Source organism: Theropithecus gelada, chromosome 12, assembly GCF_003255815.1.
Source record: "Theropithecus gelada isolate Dixy chromosome 12, Tgel_1.0, whole genome shotgun sequence".
In the NCBI taxonomy this organism is placed as follows: domain Eukaryota; kingdom Metazoa; phylum Chordata; class Mammalia; order Primates; family Cercopithecidae; genus Theropithecus; species Theropithecus gelada.
Genome location: NC_037680.1, coordinates 51,534,773 through 51,550,672, shown reverse-complemented (window position 1 = coordinate 51,550,672; position 15,900 = coordinate 51,534,773). Strand labels below are relative to the sequence as shown.

The 15,900-nt window shown below is 36.5% G+C and overlaps 1 protein-coding gene across 4 annotated transcripts in view; it reads left to right on the top strand.

Moving 5' to 3' along the window:
- The window catches only part of ATF2 (activating transcription factor 2), a 92,472-nt gene that overhangs the window by 21,657 nt on the left and 54,915 nt on the right, over positions 1-15,900 (top strand). For all 4 annotated transcript variants that reach the window (XR_003122200.1, XM_025405364.1, XM_025405365.1 and 1 more), the window contains exons 3-4: positions 8,321-8,395; positions 15,310-15,379. Coding sequence is in view for 3 of the 4 variants with exons in the window: in XM_025405363.1 (XP_025261148.1) it covers positions 8,364-8,395; positions 15,310-15,379 (102 nt within the window). In the remaining variant the exon portion in view is untranslated. The remainder of the gene's footprint in view (positions 1-8,320; positions 8,396-15,309; positions 15,380-15,900) is intronic.

Genomic DNA, 15,900 nt, shown 5'->3' with positions numbered 1-15,900 from the left:
AGACTCCAACATTAAATGCAGGGCTGACCACCTCCTTCCCAGCACAACCCTCAACTCATCTATCCTCCAGTGGACATCTTTCTCACTCTGCTTAGACTCAGACACTGCAGTAGGCTGCCCTCAGGTAGCCTGTCTGAGCTACCTCCTGTGCAGATGCTCTATATTTTTCTCTGGTGGCTTAACTTTTATGTGAATTTTAAGTTGGAAGATGCGTTTTGCCTGTTAATTTCTCCCATTTTCTTCTATTCATCTTTTCTTAAAATGTTTTTCTTTATTATTCTGTTTTCTTATTGGCATTTTTTAATACGTGATTCCATTTGATAATGAGCCTAATAACTCTAGAAATTCTAAAAACCTCTCTGTACTATTAAAAGTGGTTTACATAAAATTTCTGTATAGTTGTTCATTGTAAAATAACAGGAGAAATATTTTTTTCTCATTTTTGACCTTGAATAAGGTCAGACCTCAGTCTCCTTATTTACAAAATGAATAGTTAGGGCTGTGTTAGGAAAACGACAAGGTGTCTGATCAGAAATTCATGTCATAAGAAAAAGCCTATACCCTATATTCAAGTGAAAGAATTTTAACATTTTATTTTTTAAAAATGGTAAAGAGTCAGGTGCAGTGCCTCATGCCTGTAATCCTAGCACTTTGGGAGGCTGAGGCAGGAGGATGGCTTGAGCCTAGAAGTTCAAGATCAGCCTGGGAAACACAGGGAGATCCTGTCTCTACAAAAAATATAAAAAGTAGCTGGAGATGGTGATGTTCACCTGTAGTTCCAGGTATTCACAAGGCTGAGGTGGAAGGATTGCTCGAGCCTGAGAAGTGGAGCCTGTAGTGAACCATGATCATGCCACTGCACTCCAGCCTGGGTGACAGAGCAAGACCTCATCTTGAAAAAAAAAAACGGGGACTGGGCAGAGGAGGCATTTTACATAGAAGTATAAATGTTATATATATGAAAAAGTTCAACCTCATTAGTGTGTCAAGATATGCAACTTTAAAATTAGTTTTTTTACTAATATCACAAAAACACTTGGCAACAGTTAATGATATCCACTGTTGGTGTTGGTATTGAGAAATGAGGTCTTTTTCTGCTGGTAAAGTAGAAATCAATACTGTATATTTGGAGGGCAGTTTAGTAATATAAATCAAAAGCCTTAAAATATGCCTTTACTTTGATATAGCAGTTTCACTTCTAGAAGTTCATCGTCTGGAAATTATTACAGATATTGCACAAAGATTTGTCCCAAAGATATTCATTGATGATAAAAGCCCATTAATAATTATATGATGGAGTACTATATAGCCATTAAAAATTACATCTACTATTTAATGACATTACTATTTAATTATATGGCAGAATTTAGATAATTGCATTTTAGAGGAAGTTATAATACTATTTATATATTTTTTCTTCTTTCATTTTCATAGTGTCATGTTTTTATAATTTATAAAGTTATGTATCACCATACATTGACAAGACTAGACTTTGTACTCTGGAATGTTAACAGTAGTTATCTCTGAATGATAGTATTCAAGGTAACTTTTATTTTCTTCTTTTTGCTCTTCTATATTATTCTTGGAGCAGATTTAAAGTTCCTTACAATGCCTTAGTTCATTAGGTGTAGTTTAGTTTATATTATCAGGACATAACAAGTGACCTCCTTCTGAACGCCAGTGAAAATTTCAGCTTTTAGCCAGGCATGGTAGCATTGCCTGTAATCCCAGCTACTTACTTAGGAAGCTGAGGCAGGAAAATCACTTGAGCCCAGGATTTCAAGGCTGCAGTGAGCTATGATCATGCCACTGCACTCCAGCCTGTGTGACAGAGCAAAACTCTATGTCTCTTAAAACACTCTCTTTCTCTCTCACTCGCTCTGTCTCTCGCTCTCGCTCGCTCCCTCTCGCTCTCTTTTTCTGTTTCTGTCTCTCTGCAGCTTTAGGGTTTTTTAGAATTACGTAAGATTGATCTCTCTCTCTCTCTGTCTCTCTCTCTCTCTCTCTCTCTCTCTGCAGCTTTAGGGTTTTTTAGAATTATGTAAGATTGATCATTTATACAGGATACCTAATAGTAGAAATTGCTATATGTTGTAACAAACAAAATTGAAAGTAGAATTTAAACAAGTATGGAGTTCTAAAATAGCATGCTTTATAGCAATAAAATAGAGAAAATATGAGGAGCATATACGTGTTTGTATGTGGAACTGTCTTAGAAAACTGGAAAGAGGGCCAGGCACAATGGCTCAGGCCTGTAATCCCAGTGCTTTGGGAGGCAAAGGTGTGGATCACTTGAGTTCAGGAGTTCAAGACCAACCTGGCCAACATGGTGAAATCCCATCTCTACTAAAAATACAAAAATTAGCCGGGCGTGGTGATAAGTGCCTGTAATCCCAGCTACTCTGAAGGCTTGAACCTGGCAGGCGGAGGTTGCACTGAGCTGAGACGCACCATTGCACTCCAGCCTGGGCGACAAGAGCAAGAGTCTGTCTCAAAAAAAAAAAAAAAAAAAAAAAACCTGGAAAGAGGAAGCCTTCATTGTTTGCACTGATCTAAGTTCTGCAGCAGAACATCAAGCAAGTATTCTCAGTTCGTAGGATCCTCTTATGTCTACATTAAAATAACTGCCTGTTTCCTCAATATATTTTGTAGATTTTTTTCTTTTCTTTTTTAGAATTTTCAGCGATTTACTCTTCCCTAGTTTTCTGTTCCATCTCTTCCTCTCATCTTGGCAGCAGTTGTTAGTGCTCTTTACCCCAGAGCTGTTTTTGGTCATATTTGTCTTTTCAAGTTTGAGAAAATAGATTGTATGGAGGAATATTTATTTTTTTCTGAAGTAACACAAGTAGATAGCATACATGTTAAGATTTTTGTAGAATCACATTTGAAAAACATGTTTATAGGGGCCGGGCGTGGTGGCTCACGCCTGTAATCCCAGCACTTCGGGAGGCGAGGCGGGCGGATCACGAGGTCAGGAGATGGAGACCTTCCTGGCTAACAGGTGAATCCCCTTCTCTACTAAAAATACAAAAAGATTAGCCGGGCGTGGTGGCGGGGTTCTGTAGTCCCAGCTACTTGGGAGACTGAGGCAGGAGAATGGCGTGAACCTGGGAGGTGGAGCTTGCAGTGAGCCGAGATTGCGCCACTGCACTCCAGCCTGGGTGCCAGAGCAAGACTCCATCTCAAAAAAAAAAAGAAAAGAAAAATATGTTGATAGTTCTGTATTGGTTCTACAAGAACCACATACCTAGGTGAAATTTTTAAGTGTTGAAAATAAAGCTTTATGTTGTATTTAATTTGGATAAAATGCCCGGGGCACTTTATTAAGCCCCTGCAGAGTAGGAGTCAGAAAGTTGCCATTTCAAACCTGGAAATTATGCTGCGTTTTTATAGGATGTGAAATGAAGAATCCAGCCCATGGTGGGATGGGAGGAGGGAAAAAAGCTAGAGTGAGTTTCACTGACTTAAGTAATTAACAGATATCATTTATGAATGGTCAAATGGTCATTAGCCCTGGTCTTTGACTTCATGCAGCTGTGGCAGGAAGGTTATTTCATAAGCCTTGAAGTTCATATTTTAAGGATATTTGTGTATGTGTGTGTGTGTGTTTTGTTTTGTTTTTCCTGAGATAGGGTCTTGCTCTATCCCTCAGGCAGGAGTGTAGTGGCAAGAGCATACTTCACTGCAGTCTCAAAATCCTAGGCTCAAGGGATTCTCCTGCCTCAGCCTCCTGAGTAGCTAGGACTACAGGCACATACCGCCATGCCTGGCTAATTTTCAAGTTGCTTTTTTTCTTTCTTTTTTTTTATAGAGACAGAGCCTTATGTTCCCCAGGGTGGTCTTGAACTCCTGGTCTCTGATCCTTCTGCCTCAGCACCCCAGAGTGCTATCATTACAGGTGTGAGCCATTGCGCCTTGGGGAGGATTTATATATTTTTAAAACAGCTCAAGATATCCTTTTAAAAATAGCTTTTTGAGGTATAATTGACTTATAATAAATTATACATATTCAAAGTATACAACTTGATACGTTTTGATTTATACGCATACACCCAAAAAACCATCACCACAATCAAAATGATAAATTTGTCACCCTCAGAAGTTTTCTCATGCCCCTTTGTGATCCTTCCCTCCCACTCCTTCTACTCCTGTCCCTCGGCAACCAGTGATCTGTTTTCTGTCGCTGTGGTTTTCATTTCCTAGAATTTTATATAAATGGAATCGTACAGTATGATTTATTTGACTGTCTCCTTTCACTTGGCATAATTATTTTGAGATTCATCCATTGTTGTTGTATCAGTAGTTTTCAAGAAAATCTCTTTATTCGCTTAAGAATGCCATTGTCACTTTGAACCAAGTTATTAGTAAAAGAAGAGTGTATCTAAGATGCAGTCTGATTTGGGACTTCTAATCTTTGGCATTTTCGCCTAGCTGATTTTTTTTTAACCCACAAGGTATTTTAAACATTCCAGAATGAAGACACTTTTTCTTAGGTGTATCTGTGCAGTGTGACTGCTTCATAGTTACCTCTATGAAATTAAAAATTATTTGTTACTTAAATTTATTCCTGATGTATTTTGTTATTTTTTTCTTAAAGAAGGAGTTATATTATTTTGCTTTTTACACACATTGGTATGGCACTTTAATTTTAGCTTAACTTTTTGGGCATTTTGCTTTAACCTTCATTTTACTTTATGTTCACGAGTGAGTATATTTCAGCAATTTACTTAAGATGTCTTCACCAGTATTGAAGAATTGGAATGGAAGTATTTACAATTTGCTGAGAAACAGGAAAGTCATGTTTTAGATTCTTCATAATATTTGAACTTTAGTTTACCCAAATTTACTGGACTCTTTAATAAAAATTATCTGTTTACACTTTTCCTGATTAAAAGGGTGGTGGTATTTAATGTAATCTATTTCTTTTTTCTTTTTTCTTTTTTTTTTTTTTTTTAGATGGAGTCTCACTCTGTTGCCCAGGCTGCAGTGCAGTGGCCGCCTCCCGTTCAAACTAAATTTGAACTTTAGTTTACCCAAATTTACTGGTCTCTTTAATAAAAATCATCTGTTTACACTTTTCCTGATTAAAAGGGTGGTAGTATTTAATGTAATCTATTTCTTTTTTCTTTTTTCTTTTTTCTTTTTTTTTTTTTTGAGATGGAGTCTCACTCTGTTGCCCAGGCTGCAGTGCAGTGGCTGCCTCCCGGGTTCAAGCAGTTCTCCTGCCTTAGCCTCCCGAGTAGCTGGGATTTACAGGCATGAACCACCACACCCGACTAATTTTTGTGTTTTTAGTAGAGAAGGGATTTCACCACGTCAGCCAGGCTGGTCTCGAACTCCTGACCTCAGGTGATTCTCCTGCCTCGGCCACCCAGGGTGCTGGCACTACAGGCGTGAGCCACTGCGCCTGACCATGTATTTCTTTAAAACCTTGGAGCATAGAAGTTGGTAGCCTCTCCAAGATGCAGAGTTATTATTTCCATGTGAAGTAAATGTGGACTTACGCATTTTACAAATTACAGTTTCCTTTTAAAAATTTTTTAGAATGTACCCAACTGATATAATTTCTCTTAACAATTTAACAATCACTCTGTGCCTGCTGTTAGCAAGTAAGATACTGTACAGATATAATGATGAATAGAGACAGCCTTATAATTTTAATAACAGTAGAAATAATAGAACTGCAACTGCCATTTTATCCAGTACTCATGTGCCGAGCATTGTGCTGTATACTTTGCATATACTATTTTAAAATGCTTACAACAACTGTGAGGTAGGTGATACTACCCTTGTATTATAGTTGGGGAAACTGAAGCACGAAATTATTTAGAACCTTGCACAATATTTTATAACTTACGAGTGGCAAAACCAGGTTTTGGAGCCAATTCTGACTCAAAAGCTCATATTCCTTTGGCTATGTTATGTTTCTTCAAGAAGTAGTAGGCAGTAGAATGGGGTGGGAGAAGCACAGATTATATAATAGATGACATTACAGAACATAATGTGGATGCTGTAAGCAAAGCATAAACAACATTGTTCATGGGAGAAATTTTTAATCTGGATTATGGGGAAGGTATCACAAAGGAAGTGTTATTTGAAGTGGGCCTTGACAGTATAATATCAAAGAAGGCAAACATTCATTTGGGAGGGTATATTTTAGGGAGAGCTAAAATAATATGCAAACTGAGGGTGATTTTCAGAGAATGGCAGGCAGTCTGATACTGTTAAATGGGCCATGGTGTATTGGAAGTAGCACTTAGAAGGAAGTCAGATTAGATATAAATGATAGCTAAATTTGTATCTCTCAAAGTATTCCTAAAAGGTTGAGTCTGTAGGATTTACTAAGTGGATAATCAGATTTGTATTATGGCATTCAGTGATAGTTTTGAATCTTAATTTGAGGTTGTAAGAAAAGGAGCTCTGAGTTGGATGCTTGATTAATGTAAGCCCCATCACTATCTTGGAAACTCCATGAAGACAGGTAACTATCTTGATTTACCAGTACATCCCCAGCATCTAGCAGGAAGTACTCATGCCAAGTACCAAATGGAAACTCAGGAGCAAGGAAGATAAATGTTAGAAGAAGAGTTAGGAGAAATCAAAGAAGCCGACTTCTAAAAAATTTTACCTAGAGCTTTCCTGGGTGCTTTTCATGACAGTTGATTGTCATACCAGTATAAATTGTAGATACTTGCCAGAGAGTAATATGATATATTAACAATTCTCTATGTGCAGTCATTGACTTCTCCAACAATCTATAGCTCAACAAAACCTCCCTTCCAGGCTTCTGTTATGAGCATATTTGCAACACTGCAGTAAAAGGGAGATAAGCCTGGATTTATAGACTTTAGATTCAGTTAGATTAACAAAGAGATAGCATTTAAGCCTCCCAGAATTGTTATCGTTTCTGTCTCAGGGTGCTTGAACTGTTAATATTTATAGCTCTCTTAGCTAAGTATTAGAAAATGGTAATAAGGGAATGGAGTTTTTATTTGTTGGCTAAGAAATAGGCTGCTGTGTAGGTAAGAAACTTGTTTTGTAGAGGAGGGGAATAGTATAGTGGAGAGTAGAAAAGATTAAGGAGAAGGGTACCAAGGGCTAACTCCCTCTGAAAGTTTTTCTACAACTATCAGATTGATCCTTCCACTTCCTCTCTACTGTCATAGTATTTTTAACTCTTATTCCTACCAAATTAATTGGCATTTTACTTCCATATTCCTTTTTCTTCTAGACTGAAAGTTTATCAAATGCAAGGAGAATTTTCTTCATCTTTGTGTCTGTGTATAGTTGATGTTTAAATATTCCTTGTACTAAACTGAGCTAGGCGCTGTTGTAGGTGTTAACCCAAAGATAAGTTCCTTGCCCTCATGAAGCTCATATTCTACTTGTAATGACGGAAGCATGGCTACTATAAATTTCCTTGGATTTTTCTAGTGTTCTTTTTCCTCTCCTCGCAGACAGCGTGGTAAAGTTGAATGTGAATGAAGAAATGGAACCCTCTTAGATAAAAATTTTGCATAGGACAAGGGAAGAAACTTGCTCTCTTCTTCTTATTTCCTATACCAGATCGACCTTTACTCCAGGACACTGAACTTTGGCTAGTTACACATTTCCCCACAAGAATTACCAAATTTTTCTGATCATGACATTTTTGAAACTTCATTTATGAACAGAATTATGAAAAATGCAAATTTCCTCTATGCACCATTAGCTTATTTGAATAACCACATGGTTACTCTTATTTACCACTGGATGAGGTTTCAGTGACTATAAGGTGAAGCCATTGGTGGAGTTTTAAAAATGGGTCATTAACCTGAGTAGTTTCAGTATACTGTACTTGTCCTTAAGCTGATACAAATGGGAGCTGTTTATATAGATCAACTACATTGTAGGACAGATATATTTTGATGAATTAGGCTGAGAAGCTGAATACCAATAAGTACATTTTTTAAAATTAAAAGCCTTCTGAAGAGAAATATGGAATTACTACGTTGCATCATTCTCATCAGCGTTCAAATTAAGGATTTTTTTACTCTTTTAATGGCTGCCCTTCAACCACAGCCCTAAGGACTGAATTAAATGTTTCTTCCTCTTTTACTCCCTTTGGTGGAGTTGGATATATTAATACCTATGTTTAGGATATTTGTGTAGGTGTGTTGATATTTCAAGAGCACTACTCTATTATAAAAGTTCTTAATAGTGACTAGTTTTGGGGTGACAGTAGTGTTACAGAGAGTAATTTGAGCACTTTATTTTCTACTGTGTTTCAAGAAGTGTTTCGGAACTATTTTTAACAGTGTGAAACCACTTTGTTTTTCAGTATTCCTGCCATGAGAAAAAGAATGTGATAAGTTATTCAACTTATGAAATTCAAGTTACATGTGAATTCTGCCAGGTATGTGTGCAATATTTGGTATTTTTAGCCATTTTTTACATTTTGGGTTATAAAAATCTTTATAGGTTGTTTCTGTTAGATAAGTATTTGTGGTGGGTTTTTTTTCCATAGAAAACAAGTCATTTATTTAGTATGTAGTTTAGCTGATACTCCTATTGTGTTTTTAAATAATCAGATTAAAAGCATCTAAATACACTTAGCTGTGACAGACATAAACATATTTTAAGGTTTTGATTTCCTCTAAAATGAGTTCTATCAGTCCCATGGAATGTTCTGTGAAAAAGTGTTCAAATAGCAAATAGCTATGGCAAAAATGCCATACTCTGGGTGCTCCCCTAGTCATTTTACGTTAGCATATTAAAGACTCTGAAGAGTCCTCCAAAAAAAAAAAAGAAGGAAAGAAAGAAAGAAAAAGTATATTTCAGCATTTCCCAGATTTGTTTGGCCACACCTTTTTTTCTGTGGTGTTTATTGACATCCCCATTGAAATGTTTTGGGGAGCACTGCTATGAAGGTTTAACTATTTGAAAAAGCTACTATTTGAAAAAGAAACAGTGTTACAGAATTATTAGTTGAGTCAAATATGTTTGCTATATATAATTTCTAGAAAGAAAACAAGTTGATGGAAGGGATAATTAATTGAGAACTTTAAAATTGAAATTTAAAAGTAGGAAAGTAATCCTGACTCAGATGTCTTTTTGCAGTTGTTTTGTTCAAATCAGGATCCTTAATTTGGTTGTATGTTTATTAAATTTCTTCTAATGGAAAACAGTAACCCTCTTCCTTTGCTCTTCTTTTTATCTCCATGACATTTACTTGTTGAAGAGACCAGGTCATTTGTTCTAACTTATAGTGATTCATCTTAGGGTTTTTTGACTTTACGATGGTGGGAAAGTAATACAGTCACTATACTGCTCAATTCGTGATGGGGTTATGTCCCATTAAACCCATCGTAAGTTGAAAATATCTGTATTGGATTTGGATGATTACCTCGTGGTGGTAGTGTTTAACTTCTTTTTCTGTCTCCTGAATTTCCTTGTAATTGGAGCTAGGGAGGCTTGATTAGATTCACTTTTGACTTTTGACATTCCCTGCCCCCACCCTTAACAACCTTTGGTGTTAATTTAAGACTAATCTGAATTCAGATGCTGTCAGCCTGGTCCAACCATTGTGAAGTTCCTATCACCTTTTCTCCTAATGGTTTTAAAAATCAGACATTGATGATAGTTGCCCAGGTCCATTATTTCATTAGGGATTAAAGTGGTGGTGGTCTTCCTCTTCCACTTCTTCCTCTTCCTCCCCTTTTTCTCCCTCCCTTCTTCCTTATTCCCTCTCCTTCCTCCCTTCTTCCTCCCTCCCTTCTTCTTCTTTCCTCCCTCTTCTCCCTCCCTCCCTCTTCTTTCCTCCCTCTCTCCTCTCTCCCGCCTCCTTCCTTCCTCTCTTCTCTCTCCCTTCCTCCCTCTTTCTTCCTTCCCCCTCCCTCCTCCTAGCCTCCTCCTCTTCCTGTTGCTTCTCTTCCTCCTCCCTCTCCTTATTCATTCTTTCTTCTTTCGAGGTTTTTTTTGTTTTTGTTTTTGTTTTGGAGACAGGATCTCTCTCTTGCCACTGATTACTGCAATCTTGACCTCTTGGGTTCAAGGGATCCTCCTTCCTCAGTAACTGGGACCACAGGCAGGTGCCACCATGCCGTGCTATTTTTTTTGTTGTTGTTGAGAAGGGGGTCACAGGGATTTGGACTGAGATTTGATTATGAGAACTTGACAGCTCTGCCTTTGCAACCAAATGGGCAGTGCTTTTGTTTTCGTTTTGACTGGAGTGCAGTGACGTGCTCTCGGCTCACTGCAAGCTCCGCCTTCCGGGTTCACGCCATTCTGCCTCAGCCTCCCTAGTAGCTGGTACTACAGGTGCCTGCCACCATGCCCGGCTAATTTTTTGTATTTTTAGTAGAGACGGGGTTTTGAAAGTGTTAGCCAGGATGGTCTCTTTTTTAAAAAAAAAAAAAAGAGACGGGGTCTTGTTCTGTCACCCAGGCTGGACTGCAGTGGCACAATCACAGGTTACTGCAGCCTGGACTTCCTGGGCTCAAGAGATCCTCCTGCCTCAGCCTCCAGAGTAGTTGGGACTACAGACATGCACCGCCATGATGCTGCCATGAGTGACTGTTTTAAATTATTTGTAGAGATGGGGTCACGCCGTCTTTCCCAAGCTGGTCTTGAACTCCTGGGCTCAAGCCATCCTCCCACCTCAGCCTCCCAAAGTGCTGGGATTATAGTCATGAGCCACTGCACCCAGCTAAAGTGGCAATTTTCTAATTGTTTTATTCTTCTGCACTTGTTGAAATTCTATAAAGGACTTTTCCTTCATCAACTCTTTGGTTACTGGAAATACATTTTATGCACAAAAGACAGATTAAACACACTGATCTTTTTTTTTTTTTTTTTTTTTTTTTTTTTTTTTTTAACCAGTTTTCAGATAAGGGCATTTTCTTAGTTGTTGGGTTGCGTGACTTGTCTGTCAAGTCCTTACTGGTTTGCTGTGTGCCAGGCCTTCTTTCAATCTCTTACTCCACCTCTACTTAGAGTCCTGTGATAATCACTCATTTTTTTAGGTATACAGTTGTTCCTCAATATCTGTGGGTGATTGAATCCAGGACCTCCTGAAGATACCAAAACCTGAGGATGCTCCAGTTTCTTATATAAAATGGTGTAGTATTTGCATATCACCTATGCACCTCCTCCTGTATACTTTAAATCATCTCTAGGTTACTTTATACCTAATACAATGCATATGCTATGTGAATAGTTGTTATACTATATTGTTTAGGTAATAACAACAGGAAAAAAAGTCTGTACATGTTTAGTACAGATGCAGTTTTTTCCCACATATTTTTGGTCCAAGATTGATTGAATCCATGGATGCAAAACTCATGGATACAGAGGGGTGACTGTACATATTCTTTGATTTTTAATTATTTTTTATACTATGTGTCCTTCTCAAAGCTTCTGTAAGGTTTCCTGGAACACACTGTATCCAGATGTAGTTACCTGTATAATTTTTGTCTTTTTCCTAGTATTAGGTTAGATACACTATTTGCTTCTTTTTTGCCTTTTATTGAGGTATAATTTAAATAGAATGAAATGCACTATGTAGAGTAAAATCTGTTTGATCAATCTTTTCTTTTGTGGACCTTTTGTGTCCTGTTTAACCTTTGCCTACTCCAAAGATTCTTTCCTATTTTTCTTCTAGAAACTTATGCTTTGCCTTTCACTTTTAGGCCTATGATCTGCTGTGACTTAATTTTTAGTATAATGTGAGATAGAATTCATGGGGCATTTTTTAGTTTTGAATCCTTAATTGACATAACATTAAGGCTCTGAAAAGTCCTGTAAAATGAAGCCTATACATTCAACATTTCCCAAATTTATTTGGCTAAATATCTTTTTTCTATAATAGCTACCATGCTTTGGGAAACATTGATCTAAAGCACTGATAAACTGCTGTTGTCAGGGGAATATTACATAATTATTATTGGTTGAGTCAAGTACTCTTGCTATATAAAATTTCTAGAACCAATTATTGAAAAGACCATCTTTTTCCCACTTAACTGCAGTTGAGCATTTGTACAAATCATGTAACCTTATGTGTGGTTCCATTTCTGTACTCCTTTCTTTTCCATTTCTTTATATGTTTATCATTGGACTGATATCACAGTGTCTTAATTACTGTAATTTTATAATGGGTCATGATATCTGATAATAAAAGTCCTCTAGCTTAGTTACGATTCTTCATGACTGCCTTGTTTATTCATTGTCTTTTGCATTTTGTTAAATTTTTTAGCTTCCACACATACATAAAAGCTACCGGGAATTTTTGTTTGTTTGTTTGTTTTTAAGATAGAGTCTCACTCTTGCCCAAGCTGGAGTGCAGTGGTGCACTCTCAGCTCACTGCAACTTCCACCTCCCCAAGTTCAAGTGATTCTCATGCCTCAGCCTCTCCCAAGTAGCTGGGACTACAGGTGCGTGCCACCACACCCAGCTAATTTTTGAATTTTTAGTAGAGACAGGGTTTTGCCATGTTGGCTAGGCTTGCCTCAAACTTCTGACCTTAAGTAATCCACCTGCCTCAGCCTGTCAGAGTGCTGGGATTACAGGCATGAGCCACTGTGCCTGGCTGACGAACAAAACTGATACAATAATTTTGGTTTATATCTATTTAAAGATACTGAATTCATTATTTAAAACCACCCAGAAGAGAACGCTCCAGGCTCAGATAGCTTCACTGGTGAATTATTCCAACATTTAAGGAAGAATTAGTACCTATCTTACGCAGATTTTTCTAGAGAGTAGAAAAGAATTAACATGACCCAACTCTTCTTATAAAGCCACTGCAACCTAGATACCTGGCAAGGTTATTTTTCACGCCATAGATGTAAACATCTTAAAATACTAGCAAAAGGGAGGATTTATTTAAGAAATTCTGGTTGGTTTGTCAATTAAACATTCAGTGTGCTATACCACATTAAAACAATAAGAGGAAAAAAATAGTATCTGAATAGATGCAGAAAAAGCATTTGATAAAACTCAATGTCTACTCATCATTAAAACTCTCAGGAAACTAGAAATTGGAGGAAACTTTCTTAATCTGATAAGGAGTATCTGAAAAAATCTGCAGCATCTGCTTTCTCCCTGAGATTTAAGTGTATTTTTAAGACTAGCATCTGCACAGTGCAGTAAAGCTAAGCACAATAAAATGAGGTATGCCTGTACCAGGAATTCTCATAATGTGAGAGGGGTCTGTGAAGTTAAAAACATTTTTATAATAATACTAAAATATTTACCTTTTTAAAATTCCCATTATCTCACAAGGATTTGATGCCATTTTCTAGAGGATACATGGTGATATCACAACAGGTTGAATACCAGAAGCACATTTGAGAATTCAGCTGTATTACTGTGTTGAGCCAGATGTTAAAGATTTGCAAAAAATGGGAAATAATGCCTTTCTCACTGAATTTTTTGTTTTGAAAATATATTGTTTTTAAAAATGTGTTAACATACAATGAGTTGTTATTTTTAAATAGATTCATAAATTAATATTTTTATAATTTCTCGGTTGTAATTTCTGATGTGGTCAGTGTTGATAGTACATAAACAAAAATGTTCTTTGGGAACCTAAATTGTTAAGAGTGTAGAGTATCCTGTTTGAGAACTTCAGGGCCATACTGTGCCCACTTATTATTTAGTAAGTTTTACTAGTGGTCAATTACAACCAATCTTGTTAGAATACTTTGCTCTTACTTAAAAATTTATATACCAGGGGGCCGGGCGCGGTGGCTCAAGCCTGTAATCCCAGCACTTTGGGAGGCCGAGGCGGGTGGATCACGAGGTCAGGAGATCGAGACTAACCTGGCTAACATGGTGAAACCCCGTCTCTACTAAAAATACAAAAAAAAAAAAAAAAAAAAATTTATATACCAGTATTCCTTAGTTTGTAAACATTTAAGAAGCATTAGAAGGATAATATGTTTTTTAGATATATCACAGATATCATGAGGAGATGTTCCAAATTTAGTTGTAAAATAGCTTATAATGCTCACAGATTGTGTAGGTCAAAAATTTTACAGGATACAAGAGAATGGCTTGTCTCTGCTTTTTGTCTCTGCCTGGTACTGGCACCAGCAGCAGGCATTTGCTACTAGTAAACTGTGATTCTCAGTATCTGCCTCAGTCTCAACTTTTCAGGGCAGCAGTTTGCCCTTTGACCTCGTTTCTCTGATGGATATAAGAAGAGTTGATGATTTTCTGTTGGTTTAGCTTATTTCTCGTTATGAGGGTAGGAATGATGACTTTCAAGTTCTTTATGTGTTAGACTAGAAGCCAGAAGTATAGACAGTGTTTCCCCAAGTGTCATCCTTGCACCCACCAGTGTGGTATCACGTTGTCCATAGGCTATTTGACAATTATAGCAATAAACATTTTGGATAAAGCAATAAAAATTTTGTTCACACCTTTCACAAATTTTGTGTATGAGATTAATAATGGTGACTTCCTGGAAACCATTTCTGTTCTCAGTGATCATTGCGTACATGCTTTAAACATGAAGCAGTGACTACTGTGAACCAGTATGGGTTTCCTAAAAATGAGGTATATCAAATCCTTGACAAAATTTTTGATATATTACAAGGAAACAGCATAAAATATTGACAAGACTTTTGAACTTGGACTCAGTATACCACTAATAAAAGGTTGGAAATCTAGGATTTAGAAAGAGATCCGAGTTAGAGATACAGATTTTGTTATATTAATTACTACCTTATCTCCTTTACTGGAAGGAGAGATTCCCTGAGGCTGGGATCTATTTCTCTTTTATTTTTGAATTTCTCTGAGTCTTCTATAGTGCTTCCAATATAGGAAAAGGTGTAAATTTAAGAAGGGATTTAAGAGTTTGGTTTTAGACATATTGATGTTTTGGTGGCATATTTAGGTAGAAATGTTTAGCCAATAGATAAAAATATTCCACTAGAATTTAGGACTGGATATAGAAATTTTGCCACATTATTTTCATAACAGTACAGTATGATCCTTGGAAGAATGCACAGTATTTGCTCATTTAATTTTGTTGAATAAATGAAATTTGTTCGTTTCATCGTAAGTACTTTTACATTGCTGAGCAGAAAAGAGTTAGCCTGACAGAGCAGTGTTCCTACCCTTTTTCCTATAGTGCAGAATCTACATGTTACATATATTTCATCTACTCTCATAATAAGAAAGCGAAATAGAATTAAAATGTCAGAAAAGTGTTTTATTTTGCATTAAAATCGAAAATAAGCTTAATGCAAACTCTTGAGATTTATATTTTAAATTATTCTTTATTTTAAAATATGTACTCTAAAGTGTTTTCTGATTGATTATAGGCAATACAAGGACCTGTGGAATATGAGTGATGACAAACCCTTTCTATGCACTGCGCCTGGATGTGGCCAGGTAATACATAAATTACTTTAAATTATTTTGTATATTTCCACTTACTAAAACATCGATGATATGATATGTTATCACTAAAAGCATTTTCTTACAGTATTCTGTAAAATTTTGGAGTTAGGATGAAAAAAACCCAGAAAACTTTTGGGAAGAAATTCTTCTTTTTCTTCAATAGTGCAACTGAGTTTTAGAAAGTATAATCTAATATGGAGTGGGGGGGAACATTGTATCTTGTAATGGAAAAGTGGAAACCCTATCCAAAAGTCCAAGATATAAAAGTATAATTTGACCATTATTGGTTGAAAATTATTGATAAACTGCCTAATTAGAAATCAGATCTATATTATATGAGAATTATTTTACTTCCTAAACTTTTATGAAATTAACTGATATTTACTTCTTAGAGTATCACTAATGTATTAATGTTGTTAAGCCTAACATCTTTAATATTGGGCATATGGCAGCAGTTTCAGAAAGTAATATTTTTTTTTTTTTTTTTTTTTTTTTTTTTTTTTTTTTTGAGA